The 13,739-nt window shown below is 51.2% G+C and overlaps 1 protein-coding gene across 1 annotated transcript; it reads left to right on the top strand.

The window, feature by feature from the left end:
• Nucleotides 1-531: 531 nt before the first annotated feature.
• Nucleotides 532-12,032, top strand: LOC150011799 (keratin, type II cytoskeletal 5-like). The gene is made up of 9 exons (XM_090275566.1): nucleotides 532-1,034; nucleotides 2,831-3,039; nucleotides 4,411-4,471; nucleotides 5,289-5,384; nucleotides 7,320-7,484; nucleotides 8,261-8,386; nucleotides 8,876-9,096; nucleotides 9,650-9,684; nucleotides 10,959-12,032. The coding sequence occupies exons 1-9, from the start codon at nucleotides 576-578 to the stop codon at nucleotides 11,156-11,158; spliced, it is 1,572 nt and encodes a 523-aa protein (XP_090131692.1). The 5' UTR covers nucleotides 532-575; the 3' UTR covers nucleotides 11,159-12,032.
• Nucleotides 12,033-13,739: the final 1,707 nt, after the last annotated feature.

The following is a 13,739-nucleotide window of genomic DNA, read 5'->3' as shown; positions in this document are numbered from 1 at the left end:
ATAAGTGCAAAATAGCTACCCGTAGTAGCTGCTCAGTAAACGTTAGCAATTTTTATTGCCTTCCACCCTCACAAAGTTATGAGAATCAAATGACACAATGCTTGCAACCGACCTGCCACATGATCTCGCACAGATTGAATCTTCAATAAATGGGGTTTCTTTATAAGTGGCCATGACCATGGGAAGGGCATAATCAAGTGCTTGGGTTCGGAGTCCAAGACCAGGAAAGCAAGATGAGAGGAGCAGATGAGCTACAGTGGGAGTGTCTACAGCATGTGGCAGAGAAGCTGGGCAGGTGGGGGGCTCAGGACCCAGGCCTGTACCGGGCTCAAATGCCCAGGCCCAGTCCTGCCCTAGGCAGGGTGTTCCCAGTGATGATTAGTGGGGCAGGAAGATGGGTCGTGGCCAGACATGCCATTGAAATGAACTCAACAGAGTGGTCTTTGATCTTCTTCGGCCAAGCCCAGTTCTTGAAAGGGATAAAAGTCAAGGAGACTTTGGGAGAGTTAGACTCTGAAGGCTCCTCATCCTTTTAACGTTTTCGCTCCTTGGACCCTCTGACACCAGCTCCTATCATGGCCCAACGATCCTCTATCACCATCAAGTCAGGGGGCACTCGGAACTTCAGCGCTTCCTCAGCAAACCTCGTCCCAGGCAGCCGGACCAGTTTCAGCTCTGTCTCCATGACCCAGGGCGGGAAGAGCTTCGGAGGTGGCTTTGGGGGTGGCTTTGGGACCAGGAGCCTCCATGGCCTTGGAGGCAGCAAGAGAATCTCCGTCAGCGGGGGCTACCGCTCCAGCCGGGGCTTTGGTGGCGCTGGCTATGGGATGGGTCTTGGTGGCATAGGGTACAGGGTAGGGGGATTTGGAGGTGGGATGATGCCTGGAGCTGGGGGCATCCAGGAGGTCACTGTCAATCAGAGCCTCCTGACCCCCCTCCACCTGGAGATCGACCCCTCCCTCCAGCGGGTGCGGAAGGAAGAAAAGGAACAAATCAAGACTCTCAACAACAAGTTTGCCTCCTTCATCGACAAGGTGAGAGGCAAGTGGGGTGCCCACCAGAAACGCTGGGGGCTCTCTGCTCTCTGTGCTTTTCTGAGGTCAGCTGAGTTTTGCCCAAGACCTGTGATCCTGGGAAGTGAGAAGACTACTGACAGGGTGGAGAAGGAGGTGGTTTCCCACTTTTTTGAGGTGGGAGCAGGAAAACGTCCACCTCCAGGCTCCAGAGCTTTCTGACCCACTGGCAGGACATTGCTCTTTTGATGGCTCGTACTGGGCTTAAAATTAGACAGTGAAAGGAGCTCTGTTTGGAGGGAAGTGGGTAGAGGAAAGAAAGGTTACAAGTTCAGTTCATAGAAGTGGGCTGAGGCCACCTTTTCCTGCCCAGTTTAATAGGAGCAAGTCCTCCCATGGCAACCACTCCTGGGTGTGTCTGGGAAGCTGGTGGTTGGCCAGCGGCTGCTCAAAGTGTCTCACTCTTTTCTTTTGGAAAGAGGAAAGCTGTGGCTTCAGCCCTGGGTCCCAATTGTTGTGTGGCCCGGAATCCTAGGGATTTCCCCAGCTTGGGGCAAGAAATAATTCTATTTTGCATCACTAATGGTTCCCCCCTGAGCTGGTTGTTTTTGCCTGGGAAGAACCATTTCAAGGATCTGGATCATTCAGACTTCACACCTGGGATCTAGAAAAAAGTGTGACAACCTAAGAGGCAACCAGCCCAGGTCTCATTTCTGGGCCTACTGCTGGGAGAATCCCTAACCTCAGGCCTCGGCTGGGTTGGACAGATGGACTCTAAGGTGCCTTCGCAGGTCTAACAGTCTATGAAATGCTTCATCTTACGGCCCCAGATCTTTACATGTGTAACCCCAACCACTGAGACAGCAGCTCTTCACTTTTGTCACCCACGTCACCCTCCTAGGCCTGGCGTTCCCATCACCAGCTCTGAGGTTTCCAGGAGCCTGGCTCTGAGGGAGAGAATGTGGCCCTGCTTCTCTTAGGTTCATCTGGGGGGGACACGGGGAATAAAAGGTTGCAACTAGGGGGGCACTTGGAGCCAGGACTGCCCCCCTTCCTCCGATAATAGAAGAGAAAGCTGGTCGTGTAGGCGCGTTAGTTGAAGACGCTCTGCGGGCACATGGCCATCTCCAAAGTCTTGGAGGCTATGTCCTCACTCTCTGATGTTGTGTGTCGTTCTGACTTAGTTTAGGGAGAAAGTGTTGCATATTTTTCCAGGCCGCAGGGCCAATAAATGCAATTCAAGAAAACCAAATTTGTAGCACAAGACCACAGAGGACCTGAGAGAACAGAGAGAGGAAGGGGTTTTCCAAGGCCACGCAGCTATAGGGACATAGCTGGGACTGTACCCAGATCCCCTCCACACCGCTCCAGAGGGACCCATTCCATCATTCCTGCAGTGTGTGGGCAACGGAGTCCGGGTTCCAGATCTCAAGAAATCATACTGGAGAGAAAATACACAGGTTGAATTTTCTGCCAAAAACCTCCTATTCATTTAATGAAAACCCAAATTTCACCCAGTAGTGTAATGGTGGAGTGTTCTTTTCTTCACCTATCACGTATCAGCATGGATTGGTGTGGTCAGAGAGTTTCCTCCTTGATTTTTCCCACATCCAAACCAAGCCACCGCCTGTCTCCCAGGCCCATTGCACCTACATTTGCTTGGCTCTCTACATTCCAGGCTCCTTCCGGGCCGAAAATGATGAGGAGCCTGCCACCTGGACTCTGAGGTCTTGCAAGGCACCCCTCTGCACTGTTGGGATGTCCTGGGAGGCTGCTGCAAGGAAACCCTCACAATCTCTCACCTCTGGCTGGGGCAGGTGCGGTTCCTGGAGCAGCAGAACAAGGTCTTAGAGACCAAATGGAGCCTCCTTCAGGAGCATAAAACCACCAAGGCCAACATCGAGCCCATGTTTGAAGCCTACATCAGTAACCTGAGGCGACAGCTGGACAGCTTGGGTGGGGAGCGAGCAAGGCTGGAGACAGAGCTGAAGAATATGCAAGATGTGGTGGAAGACTTCAAGAACAAGTGAGTGGATGCTCAGCCAGCTCCTCCAGAAGTGCCCTGTTCAGTGGGGAAGTGGGACACACACTTAGGGCACCAAGGTAGACTCATAAAATGTTAGCTATTTTTATTGTATTGATGTTTAGGTATATGTGTGTAGTGACTAGAAAAGCAGGTACAGATGGATGCAAATGTGGAGTAACAGGTGTCCAATCCAAGAAGGCTTCCTGGAGGAGGAGATGAAATCTTAATGTTGAGGACAAAAAAGGCACAGAGGAAGGATATGACAGTGGGTGAGGGTTGAAGAGTATGCTCCTTGTTAATAGATGGCCATATTCCTATGGCAGGTGTCTAAGAGGCCTGTGCAGGACCACTTGGAGCTCACCCTCTGGCAGAGGGCCTATGAGCTGGGAAACACAGAATGCATGAACAGCTGCATAAAATTAGTTGAAGAACAGAAGTTCTTATTTAGTGAAAAGTCAGTGCAAGGAAACAATAAGGAAAACGAAATCAGTTGGTAGGAAAGAGCTTGTCTCAGATCCTACTGGACAGCAGAGGCAATATAAAAGCAGGGGAGATCTGATTGCATACATCATGTGGAACCGGGCTTTGTGATTCCAAAAGAATAACAACATGCTATTTCATTGACGGGAAGGGCACCTGTGAGAGGTTAAATGACCTGCCTGGGGTTACTCAGCTGGAAGGTGGAGGAGACAAAGTCCCAACCACAGCCTGTCCACAGCTACTGGGAGGATAGGATTCCTCAATACTTAGAAAGAAGTTGGGTAGAAAATGGGTCACTAGAGCAGAAGTGAGACTTCCTTCTGAGACCAGTGAACAAAGTGGGCTTGGGGGGTGCTGCCTAGGGCAAGATTGAGGAATGATGAGGGGATGGGTTGCTCCTATTAGCCTGAAGGCTCTTCTCCCTAGGCCAAGATCAATATAGCCAAGAACAGAGCAGGGAGGCATGAAGGCACCTTTGGGTACAGAAGCCGCTGAGGCCTAGGACTGCCCACCTCCTACTGTTCACTCTGTTCCTTCCCTAATGGCCTCTGTTTGGACTGGGGCAAGACCATGGGGTATAAAAGGAAATAAGCATGACCCCTTATGGGACCTAAGCACTCTATGGGACAGAATTGCATGAAAAGCAAGCTCAGAAAGAATGAAGGCTGGTTCTGTTTTGTTGTTTGGGGTTTGGGCTTTGTTTGGACAGTGGTAGATGGGTCATGGTTGATATGGAATCTTGGGGCACGTGTGTAGCAGGAGAGCTCTGCTCTAGCAGTGCATTTTCCAGGTCTGTTCTGCAGACCCACCATGGCCTGCCCACCTACAGCTTCATGTCACTCCCAGACACTCCTGCTGCTAGCATTAATCCACATCTGACACTTCCCACAGGTACGAAGAAGAAATCAACAAGCGCACAGTGGCAGAGAATGAGTTTGTGATGCTCAAGAAGGTGAGGGGACAGGGATGCTCCCTTCTGACTCCCAGACACCCCTTTTCAGGAGTGACAGCTGCTGCTTAAGCCAGTGGCCTTGCATACAAGGCTTTAATTAATTTGCGCGACCAAACTTTGAAGCAGGTTTTACTTTAGAAATGAGAAAATTCAGACTCATGGAGGTTAAGCAAGTTGCCCCAGGTTACCCAGATAATCAGAATGAGTCAGGACCCAGGGCTCCAAAGTCCAAGCCATAAATCACTACATCAGCCCCCGCCCCACGTGGAATCCAGTGCAGGAAAAGGGGAAGCAAAATGGATCTAATGCTGGGCTAAGTCTCCATGACATCAAGGCAGGCTCAGGGGACGGGTGCAGGACAAGGATCAGCTCCACAGAGTTGTGGACCTTCCTGCTTAGTGAGGGACAGACAGAGGGAGGGGAGAACCAGCCCCAAGCTAAGCTGAAGGAGGGAGAAAGGAGCAGTGGTGTATGAAGGGGAGGAAGGCGCAGAGAGTGAGAGGAGGGGAAGCCGCTGAGAGCCTCAGGGAGTGGCTGGGAGAGCCCAAGGGCCCAGGATGGGGTTGTCCTCACCATGTGGAGGTGACACAGGAAATCTTCCCATGTGGCACCAGCTGATGAAGTGTGGGCATTCCCTGAGCCCTGGTCCTCACACAGTTTGGACCTCCACCCCCATCCTCACCCCTGCCAGTCCCGCTCCATAGACTGGAATAAAGAACTGCTCTCCTCCCTGGGAGCTGAAGTTCTCCCACCCAACAGAGGGACAGGTTAACCCAGACTGGGTAGGACTCAGAGTGACAGCATGTTCTGTGCCCAGGACGTGGATGCCGCCTACATGAACAAGGTGGAGCTGGAGACCAAGGTAGACGCCTTAATGGAGGAGATCAACTTCCTGAGAGCTTTCTATGATGCGGTAAGCAGAGCAGCTGGAGGCTGGGTGCCTTCAGCTGGGCACAGAGGCTACCAGCTCCTGCTCTGATCTCTTCTCTGCTCCCCACCCTACCCCTGGGCTGGAATTCATGGAGCACATGCTGCTTCCCCTACCTATGGAGAAAAATAAGTTTCCATCGGGTAGCTGATGGGTCAGGTGAGGTGAGAAATTTAACCTTGACCACCTGGACCACACATGTTCTGTTGGTCAGACAGAAGACCTGCCTGTCATGGAATTACACATAGTTTCCATAGAACTATCTGAGCAAACTAGTCCACCCATTTCAACTTAAACTTACCTGTTATTCTTGGCTGCAGGATGACGCCACTATGTAAATCAAGTGACAGTGACTCTTCAGGCGCTTCTTGAAGCACACAACACAATTGCCTGGTTCTTCTGAGGACTCGTTTTGTTAAGAGTCAGGCATTGTTCTTGGGAGCTGCGGGCAAAGTATTGAACAAACACAATGGAGCCCCTAAGTTCTTGGAGCTTTCATTACAGTGGGGCAGACAGGCAGCACAGACTCAATACCATATCAGACACAATAGGGACCATGAAAAAAATGACAAGTAGGAGCAATGGCAAGCAGGAATGCCAGGAAGAGGCCACGGTGGCTGGAGTAGAGTGAGTGAGGGGAGAGGGGTAGAGAGGGGATCAGTGATGTTGAGGAGAGAATGGAGAGAACATTGTGTGCTCCAGGTAGGCCTGGTAGGGACAGGCAATATGCCCAGAGGGTTATATATGTTTGGTGCCCAACAGAAGTTGGTCATGTTGTTCCAGGAGTAGGAGCATCAGCTCTGTGTCTTTGGATGGGTTCAGTGACCAGCAGCCCACATGATGCAAAAAGGCATCATTTTTCCACTTACTCACTTTAATGCTGACAACCAGTGTGCCGTTGGCTCCTAATTCTGAACTAGCCCATGGCCCAGCAAGCCCATGTGTTGAGACTCTCAAACTATATCAGCTACCAGGAAAATAACTATTTATGAAAAACAAATTGCAGGACACAGCAACAAAACAACAATTTCTTGAACTAGGAAATGCACGAACCAATTGTTAGTTAAGAAAGGAAGGAATATTTTTACTTTGATTTGTGTTTTGGACCAGTTAGTCTCAAATTTTACAGCACGTCAGTATCGTCTAGAGATCTAGTAACACACCAAGTCTGATTCAACGAGTCTAGGGTGGGGACCAAGACGTTGCAGTTCCCCCAGGGTCCCAGGTGATGCTGATGTTGCTGGTCTGAGGATCACACTGAGGAACCACCGCTCCAGGTGAATTGGAGTAGTGATCATTAACAAATTGAGGGTTTACTGTTTCAAAAACCATCTTACATGGATATGAATTTATTTAAAGCTCACGTCTGAGACTCAGAGATGCTATCTGACCTGCTTGGCAGTTCCGAGACTTGCATTTTTCAGTCTGGAGCCCTTTCTGCTGTTTCCAGCAAATTTCCATTTCCTGTCCCCAAGGAGCTGGGAGGAGCAAAGTTGGGAAACAAGACTGAGATGCAGCAAAGCTTTCTGGCTCCATCTGACTCAGTTTTCTTTCACAAGATGATTTCTTTATTTGGTGTGAAAGGCTGTGTTTTTCTCAGACTATGAGACATCACAGCCCTGACAGGTTACAACAAGGTGCATTCTCTTGACAACAGGAGTGACAGGGCAGCTTGAGTGACCTGTGCTGCTGCTCCCTCCAAGCAGATGAGTTGATGATAAGGAATGGGAGTGAACTCAGTGACCTCCCTAATGTCTGTCCCAGCCCTGTTAGATCTAAGCAGGCTGCTGTAGCCTAACAGGGCAAGTGAGCCCCTCAACGCCAAGACCTGTTTCAGGGACCTGATCACAGTGTCCCAACACACATGCACACATACACATGACATCCTGCTTCAGCTCTCCCATTTGCACCCCATCCCAGGAGCTGGCTCAGCTTCAGGCCCAGATCTCTGAGACCTCTGTGGTCCTCTCCATGGACAACAACCGCAAGCTGGACCTGGACAGCATCATCGCCGAGGTCAAGGCCCAGTACGAGGACATCGCCAACCGCAGCAGGGCCGAGGCTGAGTCCTGGTATCAGACCAAGGTGAGGTGTCAACATCATGTTCATGAAACAATTGTACAGAACTGGGATTTCGAAGATTAAAGCCTGTCCTCTTGGAGTCCCAATCTGATGGAGTTGAAGGGGTTTATCTGAGTTCAGCCTGGGACTTACCCTCTGTACTGAGCACTCCTTGGGCTGCACCATCAGGACCTGAGGGAAGAGCCAGATGAAGGTGGGAGATGATCAGTCCTTCTGCCACTGGAATGATGGACACACTTCCAATGCCCTGTAGAGAAGAGGCAAGGGACCGCTGGAAAAACCATCCACTGGTGCCAGAAGGAGAGAGAGAGGGAGGGTGGAAAGAAGAGGTAGGATGAGCTTCCTGGATCCAGAGGAGAAAGCTGGAATAGTCCGAGGGCTTGGGGAGGAAGGGGAATAAAGGCTGGATATGGGTCACACAATGAAGTTTTCCAGATTAGAGCAAACACTCTGAGCTGGGGGTATGAGATGTGGTACCAAGGAAATCAAACATGAAAGAACTTTAAAATAAAAGTTACGCGCTGGGAATGAAATACCTTGTTCCAAGGGAGAGGGACAAAAAAACATATTCAAGAAGAAAGGCCCAACTGTGGTTCAGAGCCTGTGGAAACCGAGCGTGGGAGGCAGAGCCCAGAGACATTGGGGATGGATATGATGAGTGGGGGGTGGGGAGGGAGGGGCCTTCAAGCAGTGTATTGAAAGCCTTTTGGGCCCTGGGAAACCACTGCCTTCTCTTCTCTGGCCTGAATCTGCTGCCTCCTGCTTCTCCTTACCCCCAGTATGAGGAGCTGCAGCGCTCTGCTGGCCAGCATGGAGACGACCTCCGCACCACCAGGATGGAGATCTCTGAGCTGAACCGGGTGATGCAGAGGCTGCGCTCTGAGATTGATAACCTGAAGAAGCAGGTAGGACTGAGCTCCCAGAGATCATCCTATCCATGTCACTGCCCCTAGGCAGACCTGGGCCTGGTCCTAACCCGGCCCTCGCTGAGGGAAGCTTCCCCAGATGAGTGACCATCCAGGAAAGCGCAGTCTCCTGCCTCATTGGGGTATCAGGACCTTCTTCCTGAATCCTTTCCAACATCAATGCTTCCAGGAAAGGCTTTTTTCTCTGGAGGCATCCATGGCAAAACCTTGACCTGCCTTATTTACCCACTAGCCAGAGACACTCAGCATAGGAAAGGACCCCATCCCCAAAATCATTTTCTCTATCCTGGCTAAGTCTCAAAGTATCCACAAGGGACAGAGATGAATCCTATTTTTAAACATGATGAAGATCCAGCCCCTTTCTCATGAAATCCATTTCAAAAAATTCCTCTGTATTTTTAACCTAAAGCCCACATCTTTCTGCACTCTCTGTGGACAATTTCTCAAACTCCTGTGTCCTCCTGGTAGTGTGCCGCGCTCCAGGCCGCCATTGCAGATGCCGAGCAGCGTGGGGAGCTGGCCCTCAAGGACGCCAAGCACAAGCTGGCCGAGCTGGAGGATGCCCTGCAGAAGGCCAAGCAGGACATGGCCCGGCAGCTGCGCGAGTACCAGGAGTTGATGAACGTCAAGCTGGCCCTGGACATCGAGATCGCCACCTATAAGAAGCTGCTGGAGGGCGAGGAGAACCGGTGGGTTACCTTTTCCTCCCACCATGGCTCAGACAGACTCCACCAGAGCATTATAGCAATGTCCCAGAGGCCAAGGGCCCCACAGTGTCAGGCCCCAGGTAGAAATTCCAGGGGTAGAAGTACAGCTGCTTCCTGGAGGCCTGCTACAGTCACCTAGGGTGAAAGGTCTCAGGGAAGAGTGGCCCATGACTACCTGGAAGGCCATGATAAGGGCCATTTCTGCCCAGACCCTGTGACAAGTGAGGCCACACTTGGTACAAACTTCACGGGGCTCGGTGTTGCCCAGTTATGCCTACAGTCTAATTGTCCCTCTCTACCTGGTGAGCATGGGTCCTTTTCCCCATTTCTCTATGTATTGTAACTGGACTTATCTTCTAGGTGTCCCCTCACAGATTCACAGGAACTTCCTTAAGCTAATGAGTTGAAAGAAAAGTTTGTTAATTACAGGGTCTGGCACAGAGTGAGCACTCTGTGCTGATAACTCTAAACACAAAGAAGCCGGGGCTCTTTATAATGTCTCAGCAAATGTCTCTTTCTCTCCCACCTGCAACAGACTCACTGGAGAAGGGGTCGGATCTGTGAACATCTGTGAGTAAATGTCTTGGGATGATAGAAAAGTGGGAGACAAAGTGGAAGCTTATAGCATTACTAACAAGGATTTGATGACTAGAAAATGAACAAGCTGGGCTGGGGATGTTATTAAGACTCCCTGAGGGGCTTCACAGAGACCCCTCTCTTCTTGGCCCTTCCTCCCAGTATGGTCAGGAGACACTTGTGATGACTCCTCACCCTCAGGGCCAATCCCAGTGGGGTCATATGTCCACAGGAGTGACTCCACCCAGACCCCAGGGGACCCCAGTTACAGGACAGGACTACAGCTAGTTCTGGAAGGAATTCAAACTCACACAACTGACAAGAGGCTACTAAACAGGTTAAATGTAAAGAACTATATTTAGAATTGAAGCAAATTAACTGAACAAGCAGAGCAGGGACTGACCTGGCTTGGTCTCAGCCCACAGGAGAGAGATGGGGCAGAATCATCTCACATAGTGAACCAGCATTCATGGAGCCCTGAGGTCCAGGCTTGGCAAGTAGAGTCCCCTTGGGCCCCATGTGTGTCAGACCACATTAGAGGAGCTGGAGAACCAGGATAGGGGAGAGCTTGAAACCAATTAATAAAGACAATGGGGATTGTTGCCCTGGAGAAATATACACTGAGAGGGGAGGTCAAAGAGGCGACTTCAGATGTTTGACGGGCTGTGCACAGTTGCATCTGGAGACAGTCAGCTCCCTGTCACCGAAGGTATTTGAGCAGAAGCTAAATGGTGGCCCCTCAGGAGGTAGCAGAAGAGATTCACATCCAGGGAAGGTTCAGCTGGATAGCATCTCAGCATTTTCCAGCATGGAAGTCCGGGGTCCCCTCACAGTATATGGTGCCTCATGTTTCATTCAGAGAGAGCCCCTGGTATAGATGGGGAATGAATGCCGCATAGGAGCCTCATGCCTTGGCTTCTGGCAGGGATGACCATGGGCTTGCCACCTGATCTCTCTGTGCCTCCAGTTTTCCTCTGTGAAGTGGGGGTGTTCATAGTGATAGCATCCTCTCAGGCCTATTGAGACCAGTGAGGTCACAGCTGTGAAAGGGCTTTGAGAAGTGTGATATCCTGTGCAGATGTGTGCGTTGAGGCAGCTTACGATGGGAACAGGGAGTCCGTGCCCACCCTCCAGCCCTGGCTCCTAGGGGACAAAGGAGATTCCTGTTCCCCGAGAAAGTGCCATGGGAGGGAACCCCTGGGCACCAGACCTGAGGAGGGTGGGTCTTGGGAAACCTTGCCAGGGTGCTCTGTGCCCTCTCTCCACAGCCGTGGTATCCTCCTCCGGGGGCACAGGCTACAGCGGAGGCAGTGGCCTCTGTGTAGGCGGGAGCGGCTACAGCAGCGGCCTCTCCTATGGCACCGGCAGCGGGGGCTTCAGTTCCACCAGCGGCCGCAACTTGGGCAGCAGCACCTCCAGCATGCGCATCATCTCCAAGACGTCCACTAAAAAGAGTTACAGGAGCTAAAGGGCCCCATCTGCCTCTGCTGCCTCCTCAGCCCCCACTCCTGCCCCACCAGACCCCCACTGCCCAGCCCTAAGGCCTACTGCTTTGCTGACATCGACTACCCAAAATCAATCCTGGCAGCAGGAAGCACAGGGAGTAGGGAAATGGCCTGTGAGTTCTAAGGTCACCTTATCCATCCCTGTGCCTCAGACAGGCCCCCACAGAGGCAACCCCCTTGCTCCTCATCCTGGAGCTCTCCAGGGGCCACAGGCATCCATTCTACCTAATGCTGATGCAATTGCTCTGAGCCAAGACCTGGGCTAGGACTTTGCCCTTCAGCAGCTTCCAGAATAGGGGTGCAGTTGGGTCTTCTGCTTCCTGTCTGACCCAGATCTACTGCAACCAGTCTTTCACAGGCTGGGGCTCAGAATTGACCTTGGTGCTCCACCTGAAACTCTTGAAGACAGTCCACCAAATGCCCTGCCCCACAAGGAAAGCCTGAAAGAGCAGACTCAGAAGAGAGGCAGTTCTTCCTCCAGTGTTCCTGGGGGGACACATTGCTCAGCCCCTTGAAGGGCAGAGGTAGGGTGGCAGTGGAACAGGGAGTGAGGGAAGCACAGAGATCTTTCTGAGGCTGGCCTTCACAGGGTGGTTTCCCTATTTAGTTAGAAGAGTTGTACACCCTCAAAATATGTACCATGTATTGAAGACCAAAATGCACACTCCCAAGGCAAGTAGAGATGGGCTGCCACACAGCTGACATGAAGACAGGAGCATTCACTACTTCAGAAAAAGCCACCCCCGCTCTGGTCATTTCACATGCTTCTCAATCGCCTGCTCCCTGTGCCTTCCTATTTCCTGTAGCAGCTTCAATAAAATGTTACCAAGCTCTCTAGATCTTGACTCAGTCTGTGTCCTCTCTGACATTCAAAGGGCACCCTTGGAGCTGGTGTTCTCTGGGAGCAGGTGCCTTCCAATGAACTATCCCACTCTCTGCCCCTGAGCTCTGGGCCTGTGCTCCAGGGAGCCCAGCACCATCACGGAGGCCACACTCTGGCCTAGTGTGTCCAGAGGATGCTCTCCCATGTTCATGTTGCCCCCAGTGAGCCCTGCTTTCACAGATCTGCCCACTATGTCATTTATTACCTCTGGCGGGAGTCTGAAGGGGGTTTGCTCTCTGGTCTGGTTTCTCAGCATCACCATCACCACTAACACCACCTCCTGGGTCCAGTTCTGTAACAGCTCCTCCAGGGCACAATGAGAATCCCCTTCCTATGCACCATGCAACAGGGCCTCCCCTCATCATCGCCCACAGTCTCTTATTACAACCCTCACCTGCCCCAACCCCAATCTTCTCTCCTTGGCAGGCTGAGACCCAAAGTCAAGACTATGCAAAAGGGGACATTGTGAAATGTCACAGTTAGACTGAGAATTTCTGAGCACAAGAAAGGTTTGAGTTCCAGTCCCCTTATCTATAGGTGGGAAAGCCAAGAAACAGAAAAATATAATGTATATTGGCAACAGACCTCCGATTCCTAACTCAGGCTTCTCTCCACCAGAGCAGCAGAACACAGTGACATCAGAAAGAATGGGATTGAACCCAGCCTTGGGGGAAAGCTCCTTGCTTTCCTTATTTGAGAAAAAGAAACTCCATCATGGTGCCATTGTAAGAATTTAATGAGGTAATGAATGTAGAGCTCAGGGTGTCCAGCACAGAGTAGGCACTCAATAAATGTTCTTACTATTATTGTTATTGAGTTGAATCTGACCTGGGAAAAGTCACAGTGTGGAAGGGAAAGACCCACTGGCCACAGCAACAGTTTCACTGATGGAACTGATGGAAAGGGGGAGGGAACAGAATGGGGGTAGTAGTTCAAGCATCTTCAAAGAGCTATGGCCTGGATGCTGAGGAGAAGGCCTGTATCCTGCATCCACCTGAACAATTCCTGAGGGAAGCGACTGTTCCCAGAGACATCCTTGGGCCAGAGCAGGCTCTGTCTACCTCAGGGAGGCTGGGATGGGGTGGGAAGAAAAGAAAAGAAACAACTATACGGGAGGTGGGCGGGGGGGAGTAATCACTGGTTGGTGTGACTCAGTGGATTGAGTGCCAGCCTGCAAACCAAAGGGTCACCAGTTTGATTCCCAGTCAGAGCACATGCCTGCGTTGTGGGCCAGATCCCAGTTGGGGACATGTGAGAGGCAACCACACATTAATATTTTGCTCCCTCTCTCTCTCCCTTCCCCTCTTTTTATAAATAAATTAATTAAAAAAAATTTTTTTAAAAGAAAGAAACAGCCATATGGAACCCCAACCTAATGGTTAACATGGATGCATGTTTTGGAGAAAGCATCCCTTCTTCTTCTTTCCTCTCCTCAAGTTAAAGGCATCTCCTCTTGAGTCCTCAGGAGCCTTTCTGGACTAAACGAGCCCTGGAAACAAAAGTCTGTGTCTGGAGCCTTCTATCTCAGGAGCTGTGGAAACAAGGGGTAAGGGAACGAGAGCCAGGATCCTGCCTGGCCTGAGGAGGGACAGGGCCCAGCCTGCTTACTGAGGCTTCTTCCACCCAAACACCTTCTTCCCTGGAAGCTCCTAGGATCACCT

Source organism: Furipterus horrens, unplaced genomic scaffold, assembly GCF_987537825.1.
Source record: "Furipterus horrens unplaced genomic scaffold, mFurHor1.1.pri manual_scaffold_4, whole genome shotgun sequence".
In the NCBI taxonomy this organism is placed as follows: domain Eukaryota; kingdom Metazoa; phylum Chordata; class Mammalia; order Chiroptera; family Furipteridae; genus Furipterus; species Furipterus horrens.
The sequence above is the reverse complement of the archived record's forward strand: the minus strand, read 5'-3'. Positions and strand labels throughout refer to the sequence as shown.

Coding starts and splice junctions, on each gene's coding strand:
- LOC150011799 (XM_090275566.1), top strand. CDS start 576: ATGGCCCAACGATCCTCTATCACCATCAAGTCAGGGGGCACTCGGAAC. Junction 1,035..2,830: donor TTGCCTCCTTCATCGACAAG/GTGAGAGGCAAG, acceptor TGGCTGGGGCAG/GTGCGGTTCCTGGAGCAGCA. Junction 8,387..8,875: donor TTGATAACCTGAAGAAGCAG/GTAGGACTGAGC, acceptor TCCTCCTGGTAG/TGTGCCGCGCTCCAGGCCGC.